Below are 27,859 nucleotides of genomic sequence, written 5' to 3'. Positions count from 1 at the left end.
TAAGCTAGACACGCGATGTTAGAGTTGAAAGCTTTGTGAAATTACTCGGTGGGGACGCATGATACTCAGTTGCTTTTTGATTTTGAAGAATTCAAAGAACAAAGATAGAAGATTTGCTTATTGGTAGTGCTAGTGATTTTTCACGATTTCGTGGAAGCCGCGTAATCCGTGAAATTTAAATGCCGCGAAATTAGAAATAATCTATTGCCGAATTGCTCCTATTTAAATCTTGTATTTTTCAATTGAAATACTTTAAAAGATTTTAGGCTGCAATTTTTGAAGAAAAAAAAAAAGCTAATTTAGAACATATTTTTTAAGACATGTATCGGCTGGAAAAAAATCATGTTTTTTTTTAAATTAGGTTAAAATACAAAAATATGTTTAAAGAAAAGTTGGTATAAATTTGACAATGCTCATGATTTTAAGAAAGTCTCAATAACAAATCTTGATCTCTGTGCTCTCTAGATAGGAATTCCAGCAAGTTTAGTACAAGAGAGCACAGAGGCGTCGAAATGTAAAAAAACACAATTTTATTTCATTTATTTTACTTATTGTTCTTTTTGCGAATCTTTTGATTAGGATGTGCCTAATTTTGGAGACTAACTCAGCAGATGAAATTCTTCGAAATTTCATTAAGTTGAAAAAAAATTATAGTCGAAGACAGTGGAATTTTATTTGCAATGAAAATTTAGTGTCAATGGGTTTTGTTTTGTATTTTGAAATTCTGTTCTTTTCCAGTCCCTAGGATAGTATAATAGAAAATAACATATCATTGCGTTAAATTTAACAGAATTTAGAGTACCATGAAATTGGGTGCCGCGAATTTGTTTTTGCCGTGAAAAATCACTAGCCTTACTTATTGCTATGCATACAAGATTACATATTATGCATGACTTTCTAATCTATCATCCAAGATTTTGAATACTTTTATTCTGTGGCAACCTACTCCATAAATTGGTGGCAGCAATACTTTCAATCTTTTTATCCAGGGATTTTTTTCGAAATTGTGGAATCATGCATAAATTTTTGAAAGGACTTAAAACACTTATTTAAGACATTTAAAATGTTGGACTAGATTTTGAAATTTAAGAAAATCATTGAAAAGAGCAGACAATATAACAATATTTTTATTTTCAACATTAGACATTAGACCAATAATTTCCGAGGTATTGCAAGTTCAAAAATGACAGCTTTTAATTTAGATGACTATGAGAAAAACAAATTCTTTACAAAATATTAGCCGCTTTGGAAATATTTTCGCAGGGTGAATTTTTAAATTGCAAATAATCTCGGTACACTTTACCAAATAATGTGTAAAATAATTCTCAATTGCAAATTTTATTTTACTTTTTTTTCGAAAAATATCTTTTTTAAAAACAATTATAGCTCTGGTACCAGATTTGGCACCGTCCTAAACTTTTGAGCAAATTTAATGCCTATTTAACGTCATGATTCGAGATCCGGACACTTAGTAGCATATCATTTTTGTAATATCTGACAAAAAATCATGTAACAAGTTGTAAATGTAGAAATATCATCAGGATGTAGTATAAACAGTCAGTTTTATGAAAATGCATGCAATTATCTTTTCTAACAATTTTTCATCATAATTTTAAAATTGTTATGCTTCAAATCACGGACACTGATAAAAGCTGATTCGAAATCCGGACACTTTTGCTTCAAATTCCGGACACTTGATTTTGCTCATGAACCGCACAAATTTGGACGGAAATGTTAGTGAATGGGCATTATTGAAGTCTTAAATAAGCTGTTTAAAAACATTAAAACAATCAATATTTTATATAAAAATTTGCTAGAATTTAAGTAAATGAAAACCGAAAGATTCTGCTGATTATCGTGTGAGCAGCAGCGCCGAGAAGATGGATTTTTGTCGTGTCCTTGTTGTGCTGTATTCGTGGTCGTGTTCATTTTGAATTCTGTGGAAGGTACGAAGCCGCATGTTTAGATTCTTGTGTCTCTATTGTTTTATTTGTGGTTCCATGTGGAGTATTAGTTATACAATTATTTTAATTTTTTTACAGCTTCCTGGAATTATTTTAAATTAAATGTCTACATGTAAATTTATCTACTCACTATATGATTTATTCAAATGTTCATGTTATTCCTTATCATATTCCTTTCCTGTAACATACCATCTCCTCATACCATATATGATCAAATTGCTTAAATTAATGAAACTTTCTTAAACAGCATGGGAACCATCTGGAGCATTTATATTTTAAATTACTGCTATTTTTTTTCACAGCTTCCTGGAATCATTTATTATATTTATCATATTTATTATATTTATTCTATATAATATATTTATTATATTTATTATTTATCATTATTACAAAACTATATGCTTATTAGATAATACACTAAAGCCTTACATTTACACTTACAAACATCCAACTCATGTAATACATTACGCATTCAATCATTTTCATCGGCCCGATGAAATTCCTTTAACCCCCATTCCAAACTTCCCAAAAATATTCCGTTCACTTTTAAAAGTCGCATGGGTTCCCTGCACTTTTGCCACTAGTGAACAACAAAAACATCTCCTCCCAAATCCCCACGGGACTGTATGGGCGTAGCCTTGGAGCACAGTGTGGAAATTTACGTTCTTAGATATTCTTGGTTGTACCGGGCAGCAATCAAATTGTCTAAGAATATTGCATTGACCATTGTGGCACCCCTACAGCGTGGTGCGCCCCGTTATGCTATGCTGTGCTATGCTATGAAAACCGAAAGATTCTGCTTCGCCTTCCCGGTGCGTCGGACGCATATGAAATGTTTCAGTGAAATGTTTCGCATTTTTGGTATACTTATAATTTTATTTTATATAATTGTTTTGGCGAATCATGACGTTAATCCCTTAAAACATATTAAACGTCGTATTTTCTTTCATTAATTCTCGCTTACATTTTTAAAAAAGGTCCTATGCACATGGGTATTGTCCTATCCATGGGTATTGGCGCATTGGTTGTCTTGAAAAAGTGTACCTATGATGCAATATGGCTTCTTTTGACTTAAGAAATGCAGAATAAGAGGAAAGAAAATTAAAATTACCCTGTAAAACAATTTGAGATGTTTTTGAGATTGGGTATTAATCTTGAGAAAATGTAGAACATTACCTCTTTAATTACAATTTATTTGCTTTTTTAAAATATAAACTGTGGTAATATTACCTTTCAAAATTGTTATTATTTTTACTACAGTCGACTCTCTGGTTGTCAATATCCAAGGGACCGTCGAGAAAGAGAATCATCAGTTTCAGGCGAATCATGACGTTAATCCCTTAAAACATATTAAACGTCGTATTTTCTTTCATTAATTCTCGCTTACATTTTTAAAAAAGGTCCTATGCACATGGGTATTGTCCTATCCATGGGTATTGGCGCATTGGTTGTCTTGAAAAAGTGTACCTATGATGCAATATGGCTTCTTTTGACTTAAGAAATGCAGAATAAGAGGAAAGAAAATTAAAATTACCCTGTAAAACAATTTGAGATGTTTTTGAGATTGGGTATTAATCTTGAGAAAATGTAGAACATTACCTCTTTAATTACAATTTATTTGCTTTTTTAAAATATAAACTGTGGTAATATTACCTTTCAAAATTGTTATTATTTTTACTACAGTCGACTCTCTGGTTGTCAATATCCAAGGGACCGTCGAGAAAGAGAATCATCAGTTTACAGAACGATGTAAAATGAAGACTCGATTGAAAATATGTTTTTTTTTTGGTACCCAGCTATGGGAGAGAATCATGGCAACGTCCAGCAAAAACAAAAACAAACTAATGTCAAACACCCTTCAAAGCTTCGTTTCGCAAAGAAAAATGTCTATGCAAGCCATGAGATAGTGACAATATTGACAACCGGAAGAGATTTTTAAAGCAAAAAGAAACCAAGGGACCGTCGAGGAAGAGATCCTTCAAGCAAGAGAAAATATCGAGGAATAAAGCCAATCGAAGTATGCAGTTTGAAGGAACTGAAGAATTCATCGATATATGGAGCAATATTGATATCGAGAAGATCAATATTGATATCGACAGAGAGTCGACTGTATATATTTTATAACCGGGACCGTGGTGTAGAGGTAAGCGTGGTTTCCTCTCACCCAGTCGGCCTGGGTTCGATCCCAGAAGGTTCCGGTGGCAAATTTTGAGACGAGATTTGTCTGATCACGCCTTCCGTCGGACAGGAAAGTAAATGTTGGCCCTGGACTAACCTTAAAAGGTTAGGTCGTTAGCTCAGTCCAGGACCTGGTAACTGGTGTAGGAGTCAGTTGAACTAACAATCCAAAAGTTGTCAGTTCGAATCCCGGGAGGATGGAACCTAAGGTGTAAAAAGAGGTTTGCAATTGCCTCAACAATCAATCCTTCGGACACTTAGTTTCGAGTAGGAATCTCGCAATCGAGAACGCCAAGGTAATGCTGTAGAGTGAATAATTTGATTTTTTTACTAAAGAAAGGTATAAAATGTGCATTGGGCTCCAACTCAAGAAAAAATTTCAAGAATTTCTCGAGAAATAATCATTGGAATAATCTGCAAAAAAATCATGGACGAACGATTTTCGACGCCCGATCGGTTGACAATGACAGAATTGGTCTATTTTCAATATTTTCAATTTTTTTTGCAAATTTCTAACAGAATGGCGTCCAGAATCGTGCAAGACGCATTTTGGGATACACAGTACAAAAGAGTTGGTTATTGTATATTACCATCTTTTTTACTGTGTACTATTTGAAAAACATTTTTTAAAAAATTGAGGATTTTACCTTACTCACGGTACACAATTTCAGAAAAGTTTGAACACATATTTTCTTAACATTTCGATTGATATATTTAAATGCCAGAAAATTTAAAATTTCAAAGTAGACTTTGCACTCTTTAGCCCTTTCAGAACACGCTCATTGATGCATATCAAATTGTTCCGCTTGCATAAATCGGGAATTGGCCCTCCTTCTCTCTTCTCAGAGTTGTTTTCGTCATCCATGGAGACGCACGGTGCCTTCCCGAACGATTCCCAAGCAATAAACCATATTGTGAGGGGTCGAGGTCAGCCGATAATTGGACAATTTCCAATTAATTTCATCTCTGCCTTTTCCACGTCGATGACTTTCAGGGGAGGGATGCGGTTTGGGAGGGTTGTTCGGGAGGTGGCAATTTAATAAATTGGTTGGGTTTTCAGAGTTCAGCGTGGAGATACTCACATTGTACGCCGCTCGGAATCGGTATAGATGGTCCGAGGTGACCAGGTAGAGCACCGTAAACGGGATGATCGAGAGGGTGGCGAAAAACAAAAACAAGCGCCTAGCGATGCGACATTTGGTCCGGTTGAGTCCTTTCATCTAGAAGACTGGCCCCCGCGGCGTTGCTGCTGGAAGTCGTCGTCGTCGTCGTCGGTGGCCACGCGGGCTATCCATTTAATCCACCGTGCCTACGATGCCCCAAGTGGATATCGCTCTGCTCTGGTCGATTGGATTCGATGGTTTTCGATGATGATGATGAGTTTGGTTCGGGGGTAAATTTGCACTTGAACTAAGGTGATTTTTTGTATTGCTGTTAATTTCGCTCAGCCTGACTGAGACGACTGACTCGCACTTGGTTGGTAATTGGTTTCAATTGGTGTCTGACACTACAGCACAAATCTCGCCGGTCGGCTTCTGAACTTGGCCCGGATCGTCGGAAGGAAGCTCGGCGCAAAACAACTCGCGAACATCACCTTCTACGCCGAGCGACTAACTCGACTACACATCACTAGTAGCACTTTAGTACTGCGCTGTTGTCGTTGATTTGTAGAACATCACTTGGCTAGTAGGTTGGTGCTTTATTTCAATTGGAACGCTCCACTGGAAGTGAGTAAACTGAGATGTGCATGCTGTTTAGTTTAGCAGTTCGTATCAATTGACCAGTGCTCACCGCACTAAATCTGACCCGCGTGTTTGTGATTCATTGCCTGAGATGCCACAGAGTTGTACTTGAACATTTTCGACCCTCTCAACTAATTTGTTCTGAATACACCTCTGAACTACTCGCCCATCTACAAAATTCGCAGTAATTGCGCAATCTCAGCATCGTGTAAAACAGCCCAGCAGACAGGCTGATTACAAAATGCCAGGAATTTTACAATCGATGCTCCACATCTGCGTACACACTTTATTGCACTAATTCATCAATCTCACCAACTTTCCTCAAAACGCACACACACACACACACACACGCATCGTCAATCCTATCAATGTTAACGCCGCTGATATAGACCTATAAATTAAGCCCTTCCATCAATGTACGACGCGAGCTGCGGGCAATTTGACTCCCATTAAGCGCATTGTTTATTGGCATTATCTGGGCGCTGTTCCGATATCAATTCCAACGTGCTTCGAAGCGCGGGTGCTCTACATACAGTATGTAAAAAAAGTATTTACACCCCTTGAGCACTATGCACATTTTGTGATGAAACATGTAAAAAATTTAAAGTTTGACAGGAACCTAGTACTACGTTTTGTTCAGAAACTCATGCCAAACATTTTGCTACAAACAGCTCATGAAAAGATGATTTCTATAAAAAGTTATATAACAAATACTATTACGAAAATAAAAAAGGTGCAAAAAAAGTTTGTACACCTTTCGAAAAATTAACATAAATAATGTTATTTGTTGACAAATCACCATAAATCCAGTCTCTCAACTCCAAATAGGCATCCTTGACTGATTAAAAAAATAATTTGGATTGAATATAAAGTTTACTAACTACTTAGTATATAAGTTTATATAACTCTGGAAATTCTATATAACACTTATCTAAACTTAATTTTGCAAACTTTTAATTCAACTAAATGTCAATATATTACCATGGAATTGCTAAATAAACATTTTGGAGTGGGTATAACACCGTTTTGGGGGTTTTTGTATCGATAGAATAGATTTTTCGTTGGAATTTCGTACCAACCCGGAATTACGTCGTCGGAAAATCCGCCGGCATCAAAACCGGTCCACAATTCTTAAGTCAACCTATGTGGCATCGGAAAGGGCATAAAATTTCCGATCTTTTGATACCCATACATCTAGGTTTTCTATAAAACCCACGATTTTAAATACCTGGGCAAAAAATAAGTTTGATCCACGAGAACAAAAATTACGAAATTCCATACATTTTTGGCAGATTGCTCAAACAAAACCATAACACCGTTTTTACCTAGGTATTTAAAATCGTGGGTTTTATAGAAAACCTAGATGTATGGGTATCAAAAGATCGGAAATTTTATGCCCTTTCCGATGCCACATAGGTTGACTTAAGAATTGTGGACCGGTTCGATGCCGGCGGATTTTCCGACGACGTAATTCCGGGTTGGTACGAAATTCCAACGAAAATCTATTCTATCGATACAAATACCCCAAAACGGTGTTATACCCACTCCAAAATGTTTATTTAGCAATTCTATGGTAATATATTGACATTTAGTTGAATTAAAAGTTTGCAAAATTAAGTTTAGATAAGTTTTATATAGAATTTCCAGAGTTATATAAACTTTTATACTAAGTAGTTAGTAAACTTTATATTCAATCCAAATTATTTCTTTAATCAGTCAAGGATGCCTATTTGAAGTTGGGAGACTGGATTTATGGTGATTTGTCAACAAATAACATTATTTATGTTAATTTTTCGAAAGGTGTACAAACTTTTTGTAATAGTATTTGTTATATAACTTTTATAGAAATCATCTTTTCATGAGTTTTTTGTAGCAAAATGTCTGGCATGAGTTTCTGAACAAAACGTAGTACTAGGTTTCTGTCAACATTAAATTGTTTAGATGTTTCATCACAATATGTGCATAGTGCCCAAGGGGTGTAAATACTTTTTTTACATACTGTAGAAGGTTGATTGTTGGGGGGAGGTCGTTGTGGAGTATTAGTAGCTTCCTCCAGCCAACTAACTTTTCTCATTAAACGATTCATGTGTGATTGCGGGCTTTTGCTGCTAAATTTACATACAATGACACATTCCGTTGTTTGGGTAAGGCTAGTTTATCAGCGCTGGTATTGATGTCGAATTGGCAGTTTTGAGTAACATGATGATATATAGGCAAAAATGTGGTTATTTTTGTGCAATTTTAAAGAAAAATTATTTTGTTACGCTACAATTCAACTTTGGACTGACGAGAATTTCAAGTACCTTTATCTGGGGCGAATCGGGACTTCAGTCATAATAGGGACAGCAGTTTTTAGAGCACTTTAATCTTTTAAATTTGGAAATGGATGTACACATTTTGTTGGTCTGAGTCTGTTCTAACCGAAACCAACCAGAAAAATCAAAATGTTTTGCCGCAACATGGTTAAAACTGCTGACCCAATTCACCCCATGTGTCCCGATTGACCATAAAACTGGTCACCTAAATAGCGTTTCCCTAACACGGACTTGAAATTTCTTCACGTAGAATACATAACAATTTCCAATAAAAAAGCAATTCCCAAAAGAAAACAAAGGTTCCTAGAATGCAGATACTTTTAAAACAAACTGGCATTTACCAAACTCACAATTTATCAAGATGTTAACAAAACTGTTCTGAATTGCGTAACTCATCGTCGTTCCGGTTATGTCTACGGCAGGGGTGCTCCAAGTTTTTGACTAGCGGGCCAAATTTATAGCTTTCAGGAACCAAATTTTGTTTTTTTCAAAATTATTTATTTTGTCCCTTTCAGTATTGGGACTTGGTTCTTAAAGGTAAGAGTTGTTATTTTTAACAAACCTATGAGCAATTTTCTACGAAATCGGTCTTTTTTCTTAAATTTTAATTTTTGTATTTTTTAATCCGACTGAAACTTTTTTGGTGCCTTCGGTATGCCCAAAGAAGCCATTTTGCATCATTAGTTTGTCCATATAATTTTCCATACGAATTTGGCAGCTGGCCATACAAAAATGATGTATGAATATTCAAAAATCTGTATCTTTTGAAGGAATTTTTTGATCGATTTGGTGTCTTTGGCAAAGTTGTAGGTATGGATATGGACTACACTGATAAAAAATGATGCACGGTAAAAAAAATTTTGGTGATTTTTTATTTAACTTTTTGTCACTAAAACTTGATTTGCAAAAAACACTATTTTTATATATATTTTTTTGATATGGACATCAAATGCAAACTTTTCAGAAAATTCCAGGTTGTGCAAAAAATCTTTGAGCGAGTTATAAGTTTTTGAATCAATACTGATTTTTTCAAAAAATCGAAAAATTGGTCGCAAAAATTTTTCAACTTCATTTTTCGATGTAAAATTAAATTTTGCAATCAAAAAGTAGTGAAATTTAGTGAAATTTTGATAAAGTGCACCGTTTTCAAGTTAAATCCATTTTTAGGTGACTTTTTTGAAAATAGTCGCAGTTTTTCATTTTTTAAAATTAGTGCACATGTTTGCCGACTTAAAAAAAAAAAAAATGAAAAGCTGAGAAAATTCTCTATATTTTGCATTTTTAAAGTTTGTTGATACGACCCTTAGTTTCTGAGATATTGCAATGCAAAGGTTTAAAAACAGGAAAATTGATGTTTTCTAAGTCTCACCCAAACAACACACCATTTTCTAATGTCGATATCTCAGCAACTAATGGTCCGATTTACAATGTTAAAATATGAAACAGTCGTGAAATTTTCCGATCTTTTCGAAAAAAATATTTTCAAAATTTTTAAACCAAGACTAGCATTTTAAAAGGGCGTAATATTGATTGTCAGTTCATTTTATACTTTGTCCATTTTGTGTATTATCTCAGGTTTTTCTCATAATTTCCGCACAAAGTGAAATGGCAATTATTGACTAAAATTTAAATTTCCATTAAACAAACATGTAAAATCGATTGTAAATTACGGCTTATTTATGCATTTATGATCAAATAAATTCTTTTCAATCTTTTTACAAATGTTAATTTCTGTTTACCACAGATCGGTAAAAAATGTTTTTCTTTCTGAAAAAAATATTTTTCATACTTTTAATTAAATTTTGCAATTTTTTGACAAGTGCGTTTTAATTTTGTTTAATTCGACTTTCCACACAAAAAATGAGTAACGCAAACGGCAAAATAACCATTTTTAAAAAATTAAATTTTTAAGAATGTTTTGCTTGACACAAAATAGCATCTTTTGAGCTATGGTACAATTTCGTTCAAAATTCATATAGAAGTACATCCAATTAGAAAAAAACATGACTTTTAAAAAACTTGGAAAAAACGAAAATAGTATAGTTTATGCAACAAGTTGCAAGAAGAAGAATATTTCAGCTGAATAATCGAGTCATCCATCTATCCGTCCGATGGAAATACATGTTTTTCCTTAAGATGAATCAAAAGAGTAAAGGTAAGGTTTTTTGGCATTGAAAAGAAGGCCGTTTCGCCTTTCTTTTCACAAGAAAAAGTGTCAGTTTCACAGCGGAATTGCAAAAAAATATATATTTTTGCAATTCCGTCGTGAAACTACTTACTTTTCCTGTCTTTCTTAAACAACGAAATAGCCTACTTTTCTGTATCAAAAACAACTGAATCGAATAGTAACACTTTTCAAAATAAATGCTGAAAAGTTCTACTTTTCAGCACTGAAATGGGTGCTGAAAAGTTGAACTTTTCAGCACTGGTTTCGAAAAGTAACACTTTTCAACATTTTTTTTATTTAAACGATTTATTGATAAAATACATGAAAATTTGACTTAAAATTTTACTCATTGCGTGTTTTTCGGAATTGCAAAAAAATTTGTATGGAACTCGTTGCAAAACTTGATTTTTCCAGTACTCTTCGTATTTATCCAACTCGGTGAACCTCGTTGGATAAATGTACGACTCGTGCTGAAAAAAATCTCTTTTTGCAACTTGTTGCATAAACTACTATTTTGCAATTCCGTCGTGAAACTACTTACTTTTCCTGTCATTCTTGAACGACGAAATAGCCTACTTTTCTGTACCAAAAATAACAGAATCGAATGGCAACACTTTTCAAAATAAATGCTGAAAAGTTCTACTTTTCAGCACTCAAATGGGTGCTGAAAAAATGAACTTTTCAGCACTTGTTTCGAAAAGTAACACTTTTCAACATTTTTTTGATTTAAACGATTTATTGACAAAATACATGAAAATTTGACTTAAAATTTTACTCATTGCGTGTTTTTCGGAATTGCAAAAAAAATTGTATGGAACTCGTTGCAAAATTTGATTTTTCCAGCACTTTTCGTATTTATCCAACTCGGTGAACCTCGTTGGATAAATGTACGACTCGTGCTGAAAAAATCCTCTTTTTGCAACTTGTTGCATAAACTACTATTTTATGGTGGAAAAATATTTTTTTGGACATTTCAAAACTATTGGGTTGACATATACATTTTGAAAATATTTTCGGAAAATTACATGATACTTTCATTTTTTGACATTGAAAATTTGCCAAAATTGTATGAAAACTTAAACTCACTTAATTTAAGTACTGACGTACCTCGCAACCACCTGGATTTCAGCCAAAATCATAGATTTATTAAACTTTTCTGCTAAATTCACAAAAAACAAAAAAAGGTGAACTAAACAAAAATAATTCTGAATAATAAAAGATTTCAAGCGAGATATTTGTATTTCAACTTAAATACACAAATAAAAATGCAATTACTGAACCATTCACAGACTGCACCATGCGACAAAAATATCCATTTTGTTTGCTCTCCTTTCATCGCTGCCAGACATTTCCCAAACACTTTACTTCCGCAAAACCGACCATTTTCAACCAGCATCGTCGTCGTCCAACCGTCTGGTTCTATCGCCATTCCACTCACGAGCTGGACCAGACCACGGAGTACACTCTATAGACTGTTTGGCGCCACGCACCATCTGTGTGTGCTCCCGTAGTAAATATCATTTTACTGCATGATCATCGTAATAGTACGGTCGAGACGACGACGACGACGACCGGTTGTCAAATTTTATAGATCACCTCTGCTTTCGTGAAATAGTGAACTCGTGCGTGACACGGATTTCGTGGCGAGCTGCACGCAAAATTGGAGGAAAATAGTCGACATTTGGGGGGGGTTGGTTTTTTTGCGGCTTTTCTGCGTGAAATAGCAAAAATGACGTCTTGACGTCTAGAGACGGAGATGACGATGACGGTGGACGTTTTTACGATTGCGACGACGAGTGGAAAATGTCACGCGATTTGATGGACACACTTGCTTTGCTTTTCTTCCACCGAGGTGGTGCTGCTTTTTTTTTGCTCGTTAGAACGCACCACTCACTCTCTATGTTGATGAATGTGCGGTGATTTAGCGGTTAGAGTACTAAAGGTGTCATTAGTGCGAAGCTTAGGCGACCGCCAATGTCGGCCGATTTAACGAGATTTAAATTTAAATGGACCCGTGATCCATCATGGGGGCGGTGTGGTGGTGGTGGTGGTTTGCCGGAAATTTAAACTTCCGATGCTGATTTTGGGGATTTCTGGACCGGAGTTGGCTGGAAAAACGAACTCGCACATTTTGTGGTACTAATTATGTTTGGTTTGGCACTGAAACGTATAATTTGAATGTGTAAACACGAGGACGGGTGGGGAAAGGTCTCGGGAGGAACATCAACATGGAAATGTGTGGTCCGCGGGTTTTGCTCGTTTGGCCGCCGTGATGTAGAACACAGAGATGTGATTGTAAATGTAAATGGACTGGAACGAGACGAAGTGTCGTCGTTTGCAGGCAAAAGTACGACCACTAGAGGATGATTTGCATTAGTTAAGCCTCATTTAGCTCTATTTTATTTTTGCTGGTTAAGTATCAAAGCATTACACAATACAAAAGAGGTACTTAAGTATAGAGTTTTGTTTTTTGCTGCAGACAGGGTATTGTACACCTTTTTCTTATTTATTTACATGAAAGAATTTCTGAGGTTGTTCTAGAAAAAGTGGCTTGGATTTGGAAGATACAAAACAATATATTTTTTGCAAAATAATCTGATATTTCAATTTTCAAAAGATTTTATTTTTGCATACTGAATGTCATAAATCTCGTAGCAAAAGAGTTCATTCATTCTAATGATCTGGGAACTCTGTCATGAGGTATCGATACTCAAGTAGAATTTATGAACGATCAAAAAACGTATGTTTTTCAGTATGATCAGTACTACTCCAACCAGATTTCTGTACATCGTTTGATATTTATAAAAGGTGGTAACATATTTGGGATGTATTTGTAAAAATCTTGCTTTATGTGACAAATACTGATCCCTTAAATATTGATTTCATTCAGAGTCTAAGCAATCGCCAACAATTCAATTGATTTTTTTTTGTTCCACAGAAGTTGATAGTTCGACTTGGTCCCAACTTAATCCTGACAAGTTGTTAGCAAAAAAAAGCTTTTTTGTGAAATGTTGTTATTTGTTTTGTTTTAGGTTTTAATTTTCCCTATGTCAAAATAAGCAATTTTGCATCATTCGTTTTACTAGTCTAGTCTCTAGTCTCCTTACGATGTTTAAGGCTAGTCATACAAAATGGATATGCATATTGAGAAGAGATCTTCTGATCGATTTGATGTCTTCGGCAAAGTTGAAGGTTATGATTAAATGAAGGGAAAAATATTTAACTTTTTATCACTTATTCCCAAAATACGTATTTTTTAATTTTTAGGGGACTAAAAAATGTTATGAACCATAGTGGATGCAAAATATGGTTTTTGAAGCCAAATATAATTTGTAATCGAAAAGTACTTATCAATTTTAATTCATAAAATATATCGTTTTCGAGTTATAGTTTTTTTAGGTACAATTTTTTTCGCTACAAATAATTTGAATCGATGAAAATGATTTTTTACAACTGTCTCTTTATTAGCCTCTAAATTTCAACTGACGATATTTCTATTGGTTCGATGTTCAAGGTTAAAATGAATTTATTGCGAAATTTACGGATGTTTTCAATGAAAATATTTCAAAAAATTAAAATTATCAGGAAATTAATTCGATTAAAAAAAACGAAATTATTTTTTATTGAAAAGATCAGCAAATTTCACAATAGTTAAATTTCGTAACATTGAAAATTAGACCAATAGTTTCCGAGGTATCGTCAGTTTAAAATTAGAAGCTAATTGTACTGAAATAACTCATTCATTTTTAAAACATGTTTGTTTCAGGGGTACTTTTCTTTCAAGATGTATTTTTAAAATTAGAAAAGAAATCGAAAAGTTATACCTAACCTAAGAAGCTAAAACTTAAAAACGATACACAAACGATACTGACAATTTGCCGGAGTATCGAGAGCCTCATGTGAGGTTTTCAAGTTTCAAAATTAAAACAGCTAGTGGACATTTATAAAAAATCTGGAGCAACACGAGAAAAGGGCGGATATGCATTTTGACAATTTGAACTATTTTTCTATTTCTCAAGCATTAGGTAACTTTTAATAAAAAAAAATCGGAACAATAGCTGACCTACCCAACACTATGGGTAATGTAAAATAGTTGCAGCTGTCAAAATGCCTACTCACCCGTTTCAAATGTTGCTCCAGAAATGTTCTTTAGAGTTGAATATTTCAACATTTTTGAAAAAAATATTGAACTTACATCGGAACAGTTTTCAATAAATAGTTTATGAATTTTTTTTTAAATTTAGTACTCTCGTGATTTCAATAAATATTTCATATTCCATTGTTTTCTTTGAGCATCGCTTTTTTAAACCGTTTGGTCTTAGATTCTCAAAATAAGTCCAGATTTGATGATTTGATTTAAATTAAAATTTTGAAAAACACAATTCAATTTATTTTTTAAACTGTTTGACATTTCAAAGATATAAACGGCATTTGAAGTATCGTTGTTTTTGTTTTTTTGTTTTTTTATTTTTTTAAAACAACTCGATTTAGAATTTAGATTACTTTACATTCATCAACTTTAAAAACACTTAACAATTTAAAAATAGTTTTGGAAAATGAGATCAAACTTACTTATACAGCAAATCCATTTGAAAAGAGCCTAAACCAAAAAAAAAGTTCTCCGATCGGGCTCAAAATTTTTCTGGGGGTTCCTTGGCCAAAATAATTAGACCCGTATTTTTTTGTTTGGCCATTAGGGTGGCCTACATCGTGCTAGGGTGGTTCAAAAATGGCAATTTTGGTCATTTTCGCAAAAACCACTTTTTCTAAAATCATATCTCGCGCCATTTCATCCGATTTTAGCTGTCTTAGACGCAAAGAAAGGTGATGAGTTTGGCTATTTGGGAAAAATAGTAAAGTTCCAAAATCTAGCTTAACTATTGAAAAGTCGTATGAAAACTTAAAATGGCGTTTTGACCGTGTCTGGACCAAAGAGCCTATGTCTGAAAATATTTTTATCGGATTCCTCGGAAAATTTCACATAACATATCAAAAATTGGCGATGTCGAACCGTACGTTTTGGAGATACGATTTTTGAAAATAAAACTGCGTTTTCGACGCGCCACGCGCGAAAACGGGAAAATGACGAAATCGGCAAAAATCAACTTTTTCACTAAAACTGCGATAACTTTAAAATTTCAGCGATGACCTATACATGTCTGGGTACCAAAATTTTCGTAATTGAGAGACGCAACTTTTGGTACCATAACATCTATAGGTCATCGCTGAAATTTTAAAGTTATCGCAGTTTTAGTGGAAAAGTTGATTTTTGCCGATTTCGTCATTTTCCCGTTTTGCGCGTGGCGCGTCGAAAACGCAGTTTTTTCAAAAATCATATCTCGGAAACGTACGGTTCGACATCGCCTTTTTGATATGTTATGTGAAATTTTCCGATCCGATATTTTCAGACATAGGCTCTTTGGTCCAGACACGGTCAAAACGCCATTTTAAGTTTTCATACGACTTTTCAATAGTTAAGCTAGATTTTTGGAACTTTACTATTTTCCCAAATAGCCAAACTCATCACCTTTCTTTGCGTCTAAGACAGCTAAAATCGGATGAAATGGCGGAGATATGATTTTTAGAAAAAGTGGTTTTTGCGAAAATGACGAAAATTGCCATTTTTGAACCACCTAGCACGATGTAGGCCACCCTAATGGCCAAAATACGGGTCTAATTATTTTGGCCAAGGAACCCCAAAAATTTTGAGCCCGATCGGAGAACTTTTTTTTTGGTTTAGGCTCTTTTCAAATGGAATTGCTGTATATATATATAGCACGTATCAATAATCAAAAATAATTTCAAACCCGGGCTGCAGTTTGGTGATTCCTAGAGCAATGTCTCATGAAAACGGTTCGGGCCAGCTGCTGTGTGAGTTGGCTGAAAATAATCCAAAGTGTAGTCAGTCTTGTATATGATCTTTAATCAAAATATCGACAGCAATGCCGCAGCTAATCTTGATATGCAAAATCATGGTCATGAGAGGAGGCGTCACCTTAAATAATTGTAGCAAAGAGGTTTTTTCGGTGTGAACAGAACAAACAAATTGAGATCATCATCGTTTCCAAAATTGTTTGCACAATTATAAGAAGATTGATGAGTGGTTATTATAAAGTTAGATGATGTGGCAACCATGTTTTGAATCAAACTTGATCAACATGTTAGTTATAAATGGGTAAACAAATTACTATTACTATCCAAACCATCTAGATCAGTTTTCAAAGATATTTGTAACTACAAATATTGAATACAGCGATCTGTGCCAAAAATTACAGACTCTCAACAAGTTTCGCTTTTTAACTTCAGCATCACTTGTACTGCTGCCAAAAAGTTTCATAATATAACCCACCATAACACACAGTCTCCAAGTTTGGAATCCTGACCAAACAATACCTTTCCCCATCAAACTGTGTGACCATTTACGAAAGGAGTCAAACAAAACCAAATCCTTTAGCTTTGGCTCGTTAAACATAATTTACGAAATGTTTGCCAAGTCTCTTTTCAACGACCAAGGTAAACATGACCACCCCCACCCCGAACCTGAAGGACGACCATGCAACTCCACGCTTTTATGCTGATGTGCTGCAGACGACTGCCAATTTTGCCTTGCGGCTCTATCACACCCGAAAACTCAACCCGGACGGACGTGATTAATGTCTGCGGATACAGGCTCGGACCCGGACCCGGTGGCCACTTCAGAGCAAATTAATCTTGTTGCTCGTTTGCCACTCCACCTCCATCCACCACGGGGCGGTCCTCGGAGTGTGATGGTCAGAGAGCGTGATCTGACCAAGCCGTGTGATGATGATGAGCCGGCGCTGCTGTGTGTCTCCATTATTCCCGGTTCTGAAGGAGGGGGGTTTCCTCTTTCATTCACATTCGAGACACCTACTCGGAGCTCAGTTAGGGAAAAAGAAAGAAAAGGAAAAAAACGCGCAAACAAATAGAGCTTCTGACCCATTCACGTACGCCGGAGTCTATTTTTATGCCGCGCTTTATCGTGGCCGCAGATTTTCCACCCTTCTGCCTGCCACTTGAGCGGCTGTTTATTTGTTCATTCATAATAACAAAAATATCGATCACAGTTTTATTTCCTCGCGCGCGTGTTTCTGTAAACAGGGAAGACAGGAGCTTATGCAGCGTTAGGGTGAGGTGTTATGTTTCTGGCTTTCATAAACATTTTTGAATTACATTTCAGTGAATGATAGGATTCTAAGTAAGCTAGCGAAAATGAGATTGCCAACCTCTATAATAAAAACTCGGCAGATACACCACATGGGTATGTTTTCATTAAAAAATAAACACTTCACTCTCCATAAGAGCGTAAAAGCTTGTGAATTGAGAGTGGTGTTTATGTTTTTTGGCACGAATGCTTTGTCCATTTGGTCTGCAATGTTCACAATGCTGTAATTGCCTGATGTGTTGAATGTTTTGAAAATTTAAATGATATCTGGCGAAGTTTACTTTTTCTGAGAGATCATATGTCCGATATAAGAAGGGCCAAACATTCCAGATAACGCCCTATTAAAATGTTAGTCTTGATTCATAAATTTTAAAAGTATAGTTTTCGAAAAGATCAAAAAATTTCACGAATGTTTCATGTTATAACATTGAAAATCGGACCATAAATTGCTGAGATATTAACAACTTTATAGAAAATTTTCTGAAATTTAAAAAAAAATATTTTTAGAGATGGTCACTCATCAGTCATATTTTAAAAATCGAAAAACTGCAAATATTTCGCTAAATCAAACTTTCGGTGGCTTTATCTTGAAAACGGAGCCCTTTATCATAAAATCTGTTGAGTACTTTTCGATTGCAAATTCAATTTTACATCAAAAAAATCAAGTCAAATTTGTTTCACTATTTTTACAAAAAATCATAACTTGTTGGCAGATTTTTTGACCATACTTCTCTATGGCTCAAAAGTTGCGTGATTTTGTCTCCTGAAACAATCTCGAAATTCAAAACATACGTACATTGGGAAATTAAGTTTTTGTGAAAAAAAGTCAAATAAAAAATCAGCATTTTTTCCGTGTACCTATTTTTTATCAATAGTCCTCAACAATACCTACAACTTTGCCGAAGACACCAAATTGATCAGAAAATTCACTCAAATTGTAACTTTTGAGTGTTTGAATATTTACGTACCATTTTTGTATAGACAGCAGAAAAAAATGTAGGTATGGAGACTTGTATGGGTGATCCAATGACACAAAAAAGTTTCTTTTGTCTTAGGTAAACCCTCCACAAAGTTTGAACCAAATAAAAAAAAAAAAAAACAAAAAATAAAAATGGTCAAAATCGGCCGAATTTGTAGAGAATTGTTCAGATGGTTCCCTAAAACATATCCAAAAATAATTAAATCAAAATTTTGTTTCTGATTAATTCACTTTACAGCGGCAAAAAGTTGATTGAAAAATCTATTTTGTTCAAAGTCCTAACTAGCAACTTTGCCGAAGACACCAAATAAATCTACAAATTTCTTTGCGATTTACAAATTTTGAATATCTACGTGCTATTTTGTATGGACAGCTGTCAAATTTGTATGGAAAACTGTATGGACTAAACAATAACGAAAAAAAATTCTTTGCTCACAGGGAAAGGGAATGTTACAAGGAAATAAAAAAAAGCTAACATTATGCTGAAAAATGCTGTTTCGTAGAGAATTGCTCAAAATTTTGATACATACTCCATTAAACATCCTTTATCTTTTCGAGATCGATTCCTAGCGCTATACGAAAGTACCTTCTAACAATTTTAATAAAGTAGCAGTTTAAATTGCACTATATTATAAAAGTTTAAAAAATATTAAATCGAAGAAGATTATTTTAAATTACTTTTTGCCTTCCTCACCTTACTGAGGAAAGGCTATAAAATCACTCGAAAAATGAACTTTTTAATTATACCTCCTAGACCTACCGTCATTTATACATATCGACTCAGAGTCACCAGCTGAGCAAATGTCTGTGTGTTTGGCTGTATGTAGACATGTGTACCGAATCAATGTCACTGGAATACCTCGTCACTGACTGAGCCGATTTTTACCGTATTGACCTCATTCGATTCGCCTTGGGGTCCCATAAGTCCCTATTGAAATTTATAAGATTTAGTAAAGCACATCAAAAGTTATGCTTAAAAAACTGCTGCATATAAATTTCACAACTTGCAAAAAAGGATGGTTTTTGCTTGAATATTATATATTTTTAGAAAGGTTCTAAAATGACCTTTCTTGTCGATTAAGAATTTTCAAAATCAGACTTACCTATCTTAAATTATAAGCAGTTTAAAAAATGGTCTGAATTTACATAACCTCAAATGGTCGGGTATGATCGCCACCAAAAAGTCGTGTAGAAGGATGCCATTTTTCTCTAAGGCGTGTCTGTATAATCTTGACAAAAAATATGTAGGTAGTCTGTTTTTTTGACTTATCGCTTATTTTTTTTAGGACCTCTTAAGTGCTGCGATCGCGTGAGGGGAATTCTATAAACCATATCTGTAGTTTTTTTTGAAAAGGTCCAATACACGAAATTTTCTGTTTTTGCTTTTGGGTGTTTTTGAAACCGCCTTGAATCAGGAGTATTGAAAAACACCCAAAACACCTGAAAATTTGGTTTTGGATCTTTTTTTTTTTAAAAAAAAAACTCCTGATATGGACATTTTAGGGGGTTTGGAATCACTTTATAAATGAGAGGAAGGCACCAACCACCTAAAGGTTGATTAAGTAACACTTTTTAATTTGGGTGCGCAAGAGCAACAAAAAATTTACGACTGATGTATTCCCTTAAATGAAAAACTGAATCATTGGCAATACAATACATTTTTTCAGTGTATGCGCTATCTTCAATGAAATGCCTCCCCCAAAATAGAACATTTAATTTTCCGCAATACAACTTTTTTTCCGGCCTCACTACCCCCTCTGTCTAATAAGAAATCCTTCTCACTCCATCAATGTGTTTATTGAACTTCCTTTTTCCCTCCCCCGCTGGATTTGTTGTTGAACTTTTCCTCCCTTCCCCGGTTTTTCACTCTCCCAGTAACCTCCACCGACAGCCGTCGCTATCCTTTCCGCTCTCTTATCGCTCATCGGCCAGGCAATTCTCCACTTGGAAAAAATTGTAAAAACACGCGAGTCAGATTCGTCCTCTCCTCCACCTGTCCTTTCAGTGTTTTTTTTTTCGCAAACACGACGTTTTACATCATTTTCCAATTGATTTTTCACCTTTCAACGCTGCACTCGGCACACTTTTTCTTCCTTCTGCTCTCTCTCTCTCGTTCGCCACTGCAGTTTTCCACGCGCAGACAATGAAAATTCTAAATCACACCAAAATTTTTGTTGTGTCTGTTAAAAATAGAACATCACAAACAACGGGGTGCCACCACTTCTTGCGAGGTGGCGATAGAATAGACACTTTTTTTCACGTAAATTGTTCCCCTCACACAGCTGATTGAACGATTACTCGATGACTTTATTGCACTTTGACAAAGTTGAGGGGAAGGGGGGCAAATAGATAACACAAATCCGATCGAAAGGGAAGGGGGATAGATTGACGATAAAAAAAAAGAAAAAGAAGACTCGAGAGGTGAGTTTAGGCAAATGATAGCGCACGGTCCGATTCGTCGCGTTTGAGCACCAGGTCCGCGTTGTGGCCCGCACGAAGTTCTCTGCTGAACTGAGCGGCACTTGTTAGGGGGGCTACGGGAAAAGTCGGAAAATTCTCGGAGAGCGAGAGCGTGAAAGAGAGCGCGAGCGGCGACGATGCAGCATTTTTGACGGACATGTGAGGCTCTCTCACTTGGGGGAAGCATTTCTCTGTCTTCACATAACAACATCAAACAAGGATTAGGAAGAGTGTGTCTATCAGGAATAGTTTGTAGGACGCGCCAAACAATGGGTTCAAAAGTGTGTGGAGTACACTGGAGCACAGAAAAAAAGTCGTTTTGTTTTGAGTTTTAGCCACACTTGTTTTAATTCTAAATGTTTAATTTGAAATATTTTTTTTCAGTCGTCTGACATTGACAAACCTTCAACTAATATTAGTCAATGGATCAAATCAACGATTTGAATACTCGTATCGAGTGTACCAGCTAAGTGATGATGATTTCAACTTCAAAAACTACGATCAAATTTTGGAAATTGATGATGAGGTTTCCGAAGTGCCGCAATTTAACCAGGAATGGAAGCCATTAGAGGTAAGAAATTACCAAAATATGTTTTCAGAACATTACTTTAAAAGCACTTTTTTTAGACGAACGCCCTTCACTCCGAACAAACTGCTGTCTTGGTGGCCACGATCAAATTATCCACGCTCAACGAGCTAAGTCTGACCACGAACCTGGAATGTTTCGTGACATACGACGTGGCAACGGTAGAATCCGATTTTTGCAACCCTCTTCAGCTCTACCTCGGCGCAGTGGATGTCAAACGGACCGACCTGTTCCGCACCAACTCCGGCGTAACGTTCCACGATCGGCACATCTTCAAAGATCTGCTGGTTGTGACGGCCACCTCCGAGTTCATTCCGTTGGTTGTGTCGTTCGAGCAGTGTCCAAATCGCGGTTTGGATCGATTCTGCATGGAGGCTCTCAACTTTAAAGTGCTGAATTTGAGCAACGGCATCGAAGAGCGGGTAATATTATTCAAAAAAGTGTAAAAACAATGCAATTTTTGATAAACATTTTTAATCAAACAGGAACTGCCCACCATACTGTATTTCGCCGATAACGGTTACTGGCAGGCAACGATGATAAGATTAGACCAGCCGACCGAATTGAAGCAGAAACTGAAGATCTACTGCCGGTAAGACGCGGTGTAATTTTGTCAACCTTGATATAATCTCATTGGTTATTTTAGGTACAGCCATCAGATTGTGACACTACTGCAGACTATTTATTCCGATTACGAGGAAAAGTGCCGAATCAGATTGATGGATGAGCACAACTCAACGGCGATGGAGTTCAAAGACAGCTTGTTGAAAGAAATAGATACCAAAATCGAGCGACCAACCAACGAACAAGACGTTTTCCAACGAGAATTTGTAACCGATTGTGCATTTGCCAGCTTGAATGAAAGATAAAGTTTAAAATAACCTTTTTATATTTTAATTTCCACGGTTGTCAAAGTTAACGTTGATGTTGATCAAGCCTTTCAAACATTCCTCATCACAATCGCATTCCTCTGATGTTTCTGGAAGAGTAGAATAAATTTTTGAAAATGCTATTGTTGATTGTTTTCCTTCTTACCTTCAGAAGTCTCCTCAGACGTTTCCTCAGACGTTTCCTCAGACGTTTCCTCAGACGTTTCTTCAGACGTCTCTTCAGACGTTTCCTCAGAAGTCTCTTCAGACGTCTCCTCAGAAGTCTCTTCAGACGTCTCCTCAGATGTCTCTTCAGACGTTTCCTCGGACGTCTCCTCAGACGTTTCCTCATCTGGATTAACGGTCGTTACATCTTCGGGATCTTCAGTGGGGCCCTCAGTTTCATCCTCAGGATCAGTAACGGGCTCGTCAGTAACAATTTCGTCATCCACAGCAACCACCTTCACTTCCGGAACAGCAACCGACTTCACCTCCTTTTCCTTCACAGGAAGACCCTGGATGGAAACGGCGAAGCAAATTGCCAACAGAACCACGAACTTCATCTTTTTGCTTGTTGTTAAGTTGGGTTTGAGTTTAGACTTCAAAATGTAAGCCTTGCATAGAATTCAACCGTATTATATACCCAGATTTGAAGGTTCCAAAACCCCCGAACACAGATCTCCATAATCCATTTATGATCTGTCTTAGACGATTTCAACATACTATCATTGAGATGCTATCAGTTGCAATTGTTGTCTTGCTCGAATTAGGAGTAGTAAATTTTATAACACAAGTCCGTTTTGGATTCCACCAGATTCATAGACAAACAAGAGTTTTCTGTCGAGTCATTGCTTGTTTTAAAAATAGAGATTTTATAACAATTAAAAATATCACAAACCGTTAAAGCCCTTTTTAGTTTTTAATTCTAATTTTGTTTTGGACCAACAAAACTTGTGAATTATTTATTTTTTCATTTATAAACCACAACTAATTTCCTTTACATGAATAAATACTAAAATTCTAGACTGGTATACTTGCCAATTTACTCTAAAACTGTTTGTTTTGTCTGCCTTGGCTTCGGCCGACAGTTCGATAATAAACGTTATCAATGGCATCTTGGGATTTCCTACTATTCAGACAATTTTTTTGGGTTCCTGTCTGTAAAATTGAAACTGGTACATAATCACTCGCCAAATGCCTTTGAATATCAATAAAAAGTGATAAGTTAAATTTTTGCCTCGTGCCGTGTCTACTTGAATGATTTGCGGAAGATGTTTTGAACTGCTGGCAAATTCCTGGTGCAATTTTCGCATCAGTTGCACGACAATATTTCAGCATTGAGCAAGTCTAGAGTAGTTTAGTATTAGTTTTTCATTGAAAAGTCGATATTTTTTTTGGACATCTTCTAGGAAAATGTGTCCGTTTGCATTTTTCTGTATTCTGAATCCAGTTGTTCTTACATTTATTATGGTTTGAGTGTAAACATTTTCTTATTTTTTTGAAGCAATATTTGTATATTTGTAACGATCTTATTGTGACATTAAAATAATTGATGTTTATATTTCGTTAATTTATCCATTTTTAATCAAATTCGTTTCTTTGTGCAATTGTTGATATCATTTTGATGTTATTTTGAATGAAAGGTATTTTTTTCATAATTTATAATAATATAATATTTTTTAAAACTTTTAGAAAAATTATTTAAATAATTCAGTATAACGTAATAAAAGAACGCTCTTAAACCAAAAACTAACGAATTTGGTAATAACATTTTATTTTGTTTATCGTTCAATCGAATTTCAGTAAAATTAACCCTCTCCAATCCAACACCGGCTTTAGAGAGGCTTCTCAAAAATTCGGTAAAAGTCAATTTTCAACTGGAAAAAAGAACTCTTTATTTTTATTAAAATTGAGGGATATAAATTGTACTTGTTTTATTTATTTGCCTGGGATTAAATTTGGCTTTTATAAATTCTTTATTATAAATTTTTCAACCGGTTGGTTCAACTTTTTGGCTATTTTTGGTTGTGTTTTTCACAAACACTAACAGTAAAATAATGTAAACTGTATTTTTTTATGTCCCAGCTAACGTCATGCGAACGGTTCAAAACCCGGATACCTCACCTTACAGCAAAAAATCCGATGGTAAACCTTCGTCAAAAAAGACACTTAAAATTACACGTTGCAGGTACAATTTTTGTAAGCACAAATTGCAACGTACGGGATTCAAACCCAGCACCAACAGTAAGGAGGCCTTAGCCCTCTCGGCCATCAGGCCGATAAAGAATAGAAAGGATAAATGCAAATATGAGCTTTACATTTCAGTCAAGTAGGTTTCCCATACTGATGGGCTACACATTTCAGGGTGTTATATTACATAGAATTCCATAAAATAATGCAAAAAATATTTTACTCCCAGGCCTTTTACACGCAGCTGAATTACTACTTTTTTGCTGTGTTGTTTTAACTACTATTTGGATATAAGTTCGCATAAAATGTCAAAACTGTATTATTTGATGAATTCTAACATCAACTTTCATTTAGAATTTATTTGGGTGCTGTAGTCAATGCCAAAAAAATAATATAACGTCTTGATTCGAAATCCGGACACTTAGTAGCATATCATTTTTGTTGTAGCTGGAAAAACATCATGTAACATGTTGGAAATGTAGTAATATCATCAGGATGTGGTATAAATAGTCGGTTTTAAGAGAATGCTTGGAAAATATCTTTTCTAAAAAAACTTGATCAGATTTTTTTTTATTGAAATGACTTGCTGTGCTTCAAATCCCGAACACTGATAAAAGCTGATTCGAAATCCGGATACTTTTGCTTCGAATTCAGGACAAAAAAAAAACACCAAAAAAGCAAAAAAACTGGAAATTGGGTTTATTGGACCTTATAAAAAAAACTCCAGATAAATATAAATTAAAATACTAAAAAAGAAACAGAGAAGTAAAAGTGTTCTTAGAACCACAGATGCTCACATATTCAAATTCAATTTTTCGACGCTGTCGTGCTAACTTGTCGCACGTCGCTTTTTGATGTTCCGAGAAAACATGTTTGACTTTGAATAAACAATAACAATCACGTTTTGTTTGGTTGACCATTCTATGCATTGTTCCAAAGTTTGGTTGAATTTGGTTGCTGGAGTCTCGAGTTATAATTACAATTTTTACGGCAGTCGAGCTCGTACTTGTGTCAAATGCGTTCTGCCCTGAAATCCCTTTACCCTTTGTCGCATCAATTTTCGGGGTGTGACACCAACATTGGTGCTCTCAACTCAATGTGGCCAAAAATGCACGTGCAACTGTGATATGAATACATGAACAAATACAAGCATTTGATGTAATAATCCTTTATTTGTCTACACTTCTTGTTAAACTGTTTCATTTTAAATTCATCCGATTTTACGTCACAACATTAACGAGTCCATCGCCATTTCCGTTGCCACGATTATCAACGGCGACGTACACGTTCACCAGCTTGCCAATCCTGTCGTCAAACTCCGGATCAAACTCGTCATCCACGCTAGCTTCTTCCTTTGCCGGGACAACTTCTGCCACCGGAACTCCGGAACGTTTCTGCATCAGCTGCCTTACTTCCTCTTTCACACGTTCCAGCAGCTCTTCCCGAGTGGGATTCTGAGGTTCCGGAACGGTTTCCTCATCGCCATCGTGCAAAATGTCGACAAACACGGACACCAGCGGATCGTCCTCGGGAACGTGGTGCGAACTTCGGGACAGAACGTACCGAGGATCGGCGTTGGCAATTTCCGCCTGGACGTCCTCCAGTGCCGGAGTGGCTTTTACGGAAACTACGCAGCACAAGGCAGCTAGCAAAATTAGGCACTTCATCGTCGATGGTCACTTCGAATGTGGTAGGATTTTGATGCGACAATGGTCGGTTCTCAATGTTTGGTCGATTGACAAGGTATTTTTTAATTTTGATCATAAAGATAAATTGTGTTTTACTGGCGGCGGTACGTTGGGCGGTGTAGCTCAAATCGTTGTCTTTGGTGCGTTCAAAAGATTTGGATTAAAAGCCTTTGTTATCTACATTTCCGAATTGCCGTAAGAGCAGAATCTTGAAGATAATGTACACAGTAGTCCCACGTATTTGGAAAACCAAAATGTTTGGCAGAAGGACTCAAAAGGGCATCAAACAAAAATGTTTTCGCAAGTCGACTTTTCTTTGTAATTTACAATCGACGTTGGCTTTACTTTATTTTTTACAAAGGGCACTTTTTGAAGTTATAGGAAATATTTTTCTTGAAAATAAATTCATTGTAAAAATGTAAATAACGAACCCAGTTTGGATAAAGTATATACATTTCAGACTTGTCGAAACCTCGATTATGTACACGGAGAAAAAACCGTTCTGGATTTCATGAACAAATGTGCATGTCAACGCGTACTTGCGCTGTTCATGAAATCGTGAACTTTTTCATGATATCATGAAGAAAATAACACGATATCGTGCGCTATAGTCCATGAAATCGCGTACTGAATGTTATGTCAGAAAAAGCTTTCTGACAAAAAGTTTGTGTTTGAATTACTACGCCACCTACCTGTGAACTTAGATTGGGCTAGGAAGCTTTCTAACATTTCATGCACTCACACTAGTGCAACGCAGTCTTTTGTTTAAGTGTGGAGCGATAAGAGGTTTGACATGTTCAAACTGGTTTCTAATGATCAATTCACTTATTGGCGAAGCCCATACTTTCTTATTATAATACGGTGATGGTATTTTTTTACAGTATAGTAGATTGAAGATAAATGGGAAAAGTTAATCAACAGAATTTAAAAAAATATGTAGGTAATTATGTTACACATGACCAATGTGACAAAGAACTTAACCAAACGTATTGCACTAGAAATCAAGAAGAACGATTACGCGTGTTTTTTTAAATGGATTTTATATTATTTCTTCAAGAATTAACTTCGCGGCTTTTCTTGACAGCTCATTCCAAGGGGACCATAGTTGATCCATCGTAAAATGTTGTCTTGTCCTATCCTATTTGACAGCTTGTTTCAAGGGAACCATAGCTAATTGATCGAAAAATGTTGTCTTGTCAATATATTTGTTTGCATTAAAATAAAAAAATTGATCTGAAATGGTTTTTTTAATATAAATAGGGCTTTAGGACCTTATTCAAGCGTAACTTTAGGGCCGAATTCATTTTTTTTTCAATTAATAAAGTGCGATATTAAGTGCATTAAACAAGTGATCAGATATAATTTGAGCGTTTTCCTACCGTTGCACATAAAAATTTACATGAGGTTTGGGACCCTATTGAATTAAAATTTGGTCTAAAAATTATTATTCATTCAATTTACTTTAACTATATTTACATTAGACAGTTTTTGCAAAAAAAAATTCTAATTGTTAAGCAAAATCAAATCGTCACGTAATA

General features: G+C 35.4%; 3 protein-coding genes across 3 annotated transcripts in view; 1 reads left to right on the top strand and 2 right to left on the bottom strand.

Moving 5' to 3' along the window:
• LOC6032911 (carbohydrate sulfotransferase 11) overlaps nucleotides 1–21,053 on the bottom strand; it is a 30,072-nt gene extending 9,019 nt beyond the window's left edge. Inside the window, 2 exon segments of the mRNA XM_038260356.1 lie at nucleotides 5,225–5,878; nucleotides 20,589–21,053. Coding sequence (XP_038116284.1) covers nucleotides 5,225–5,362 — 138 coding nt within the window. The 5' untranslated portion in view covers nucleotides 5,363–5,878; nucleotides 20,589–21,053.
• LOC6032912 overlaps nucleotides 1–22,586 on the top strand; it is a 33,859-nt gene extending 11,273 nt beyond the window's left edge. The window contains exons 2-5 of the mRNA XM_038260355.1: nucleotides 21,373–21,559; nucleotides 21,616–21,996; nucleotides 22,060–22,166; nucleotides 22,221–22,586. Coding sequence (XP_038116283.1) covers nucleotides 21,373–21,559; nucleotides 21,616–21,996; nucleotides 22,060–22,166; nucleotides 22,221–22,443 — 898 coding nt within the window. The 3' untranslated portion in view covers nucleotides 22,444–22,586. The remainder of the gene's footprint in view (nucleotides 1–21,372; nucleotides 21,560–21,615; nucleotides 21,997–22,059; nucleotides 22,167–22,220) is intronic.
• On the bottom strand, nucleotides 22,446–23,069 carry LOC119768860 (cell wall protein IFF6-like). The gene is made up of 2 exons (XM_038260357.1): nucleotides 22,610–23,069; nucleotides 22,446–22,553 (listed from the first exon to the last, which is right to left on the bottom strand). Exons 1-2 carry the CDS (start codon nucleotides 23,004–23,006, stop codon nucleotides 22,468–22,470), a joined length of 483 nt encoding a protein of 160 aa, XP_038116285.1. The 5' UTR covers nucleotides 23,007–23,069; the 3' UTR covers nucleotides 22,446–22,467.
• Between the last annotated feature and the right edge of the window lie 4,790 nt (nucleotides 23,070–27,859).

Source organism: Culex quinquefasciatus, chromosome 3 (assembly GCF_015732765.1).
Source record: "Culex quinquefasciatus strain JHB chromosome 3, VPISU_Cqui_1.0_pri_paternal, whole genome shotgun sequence".
NCBI lineage: Eukaryota > Metazoa > Arthropoda > Insecta > Diptera > Culicidae > Culex > Culex quinquefasciatus.
Note: the sequence above shows the minus strand (reverse complement) of the source record. Positions and strands in the feature narration are given on the sequence as shown.

What these genes read in the sequence shown, in the direction of transcription:
- LOC119768860 (XM_038260357.1), bottom strand. Translation starts at nt 23,006, where the DNA reads ATGAAGTTCGTGGTTCTGTTGGCAATTTGCTTCGCCGTTTCCATCCAG. An exon ending in GTCTGAGGAGACTTCTGAAG is followed by an intron (nt 22,554 to 22,609) that starts GTAAGAAGGAAA and finishes CTACTCTTCCAG; the next exon opens with AAACATCAGAGGAATGCGAT.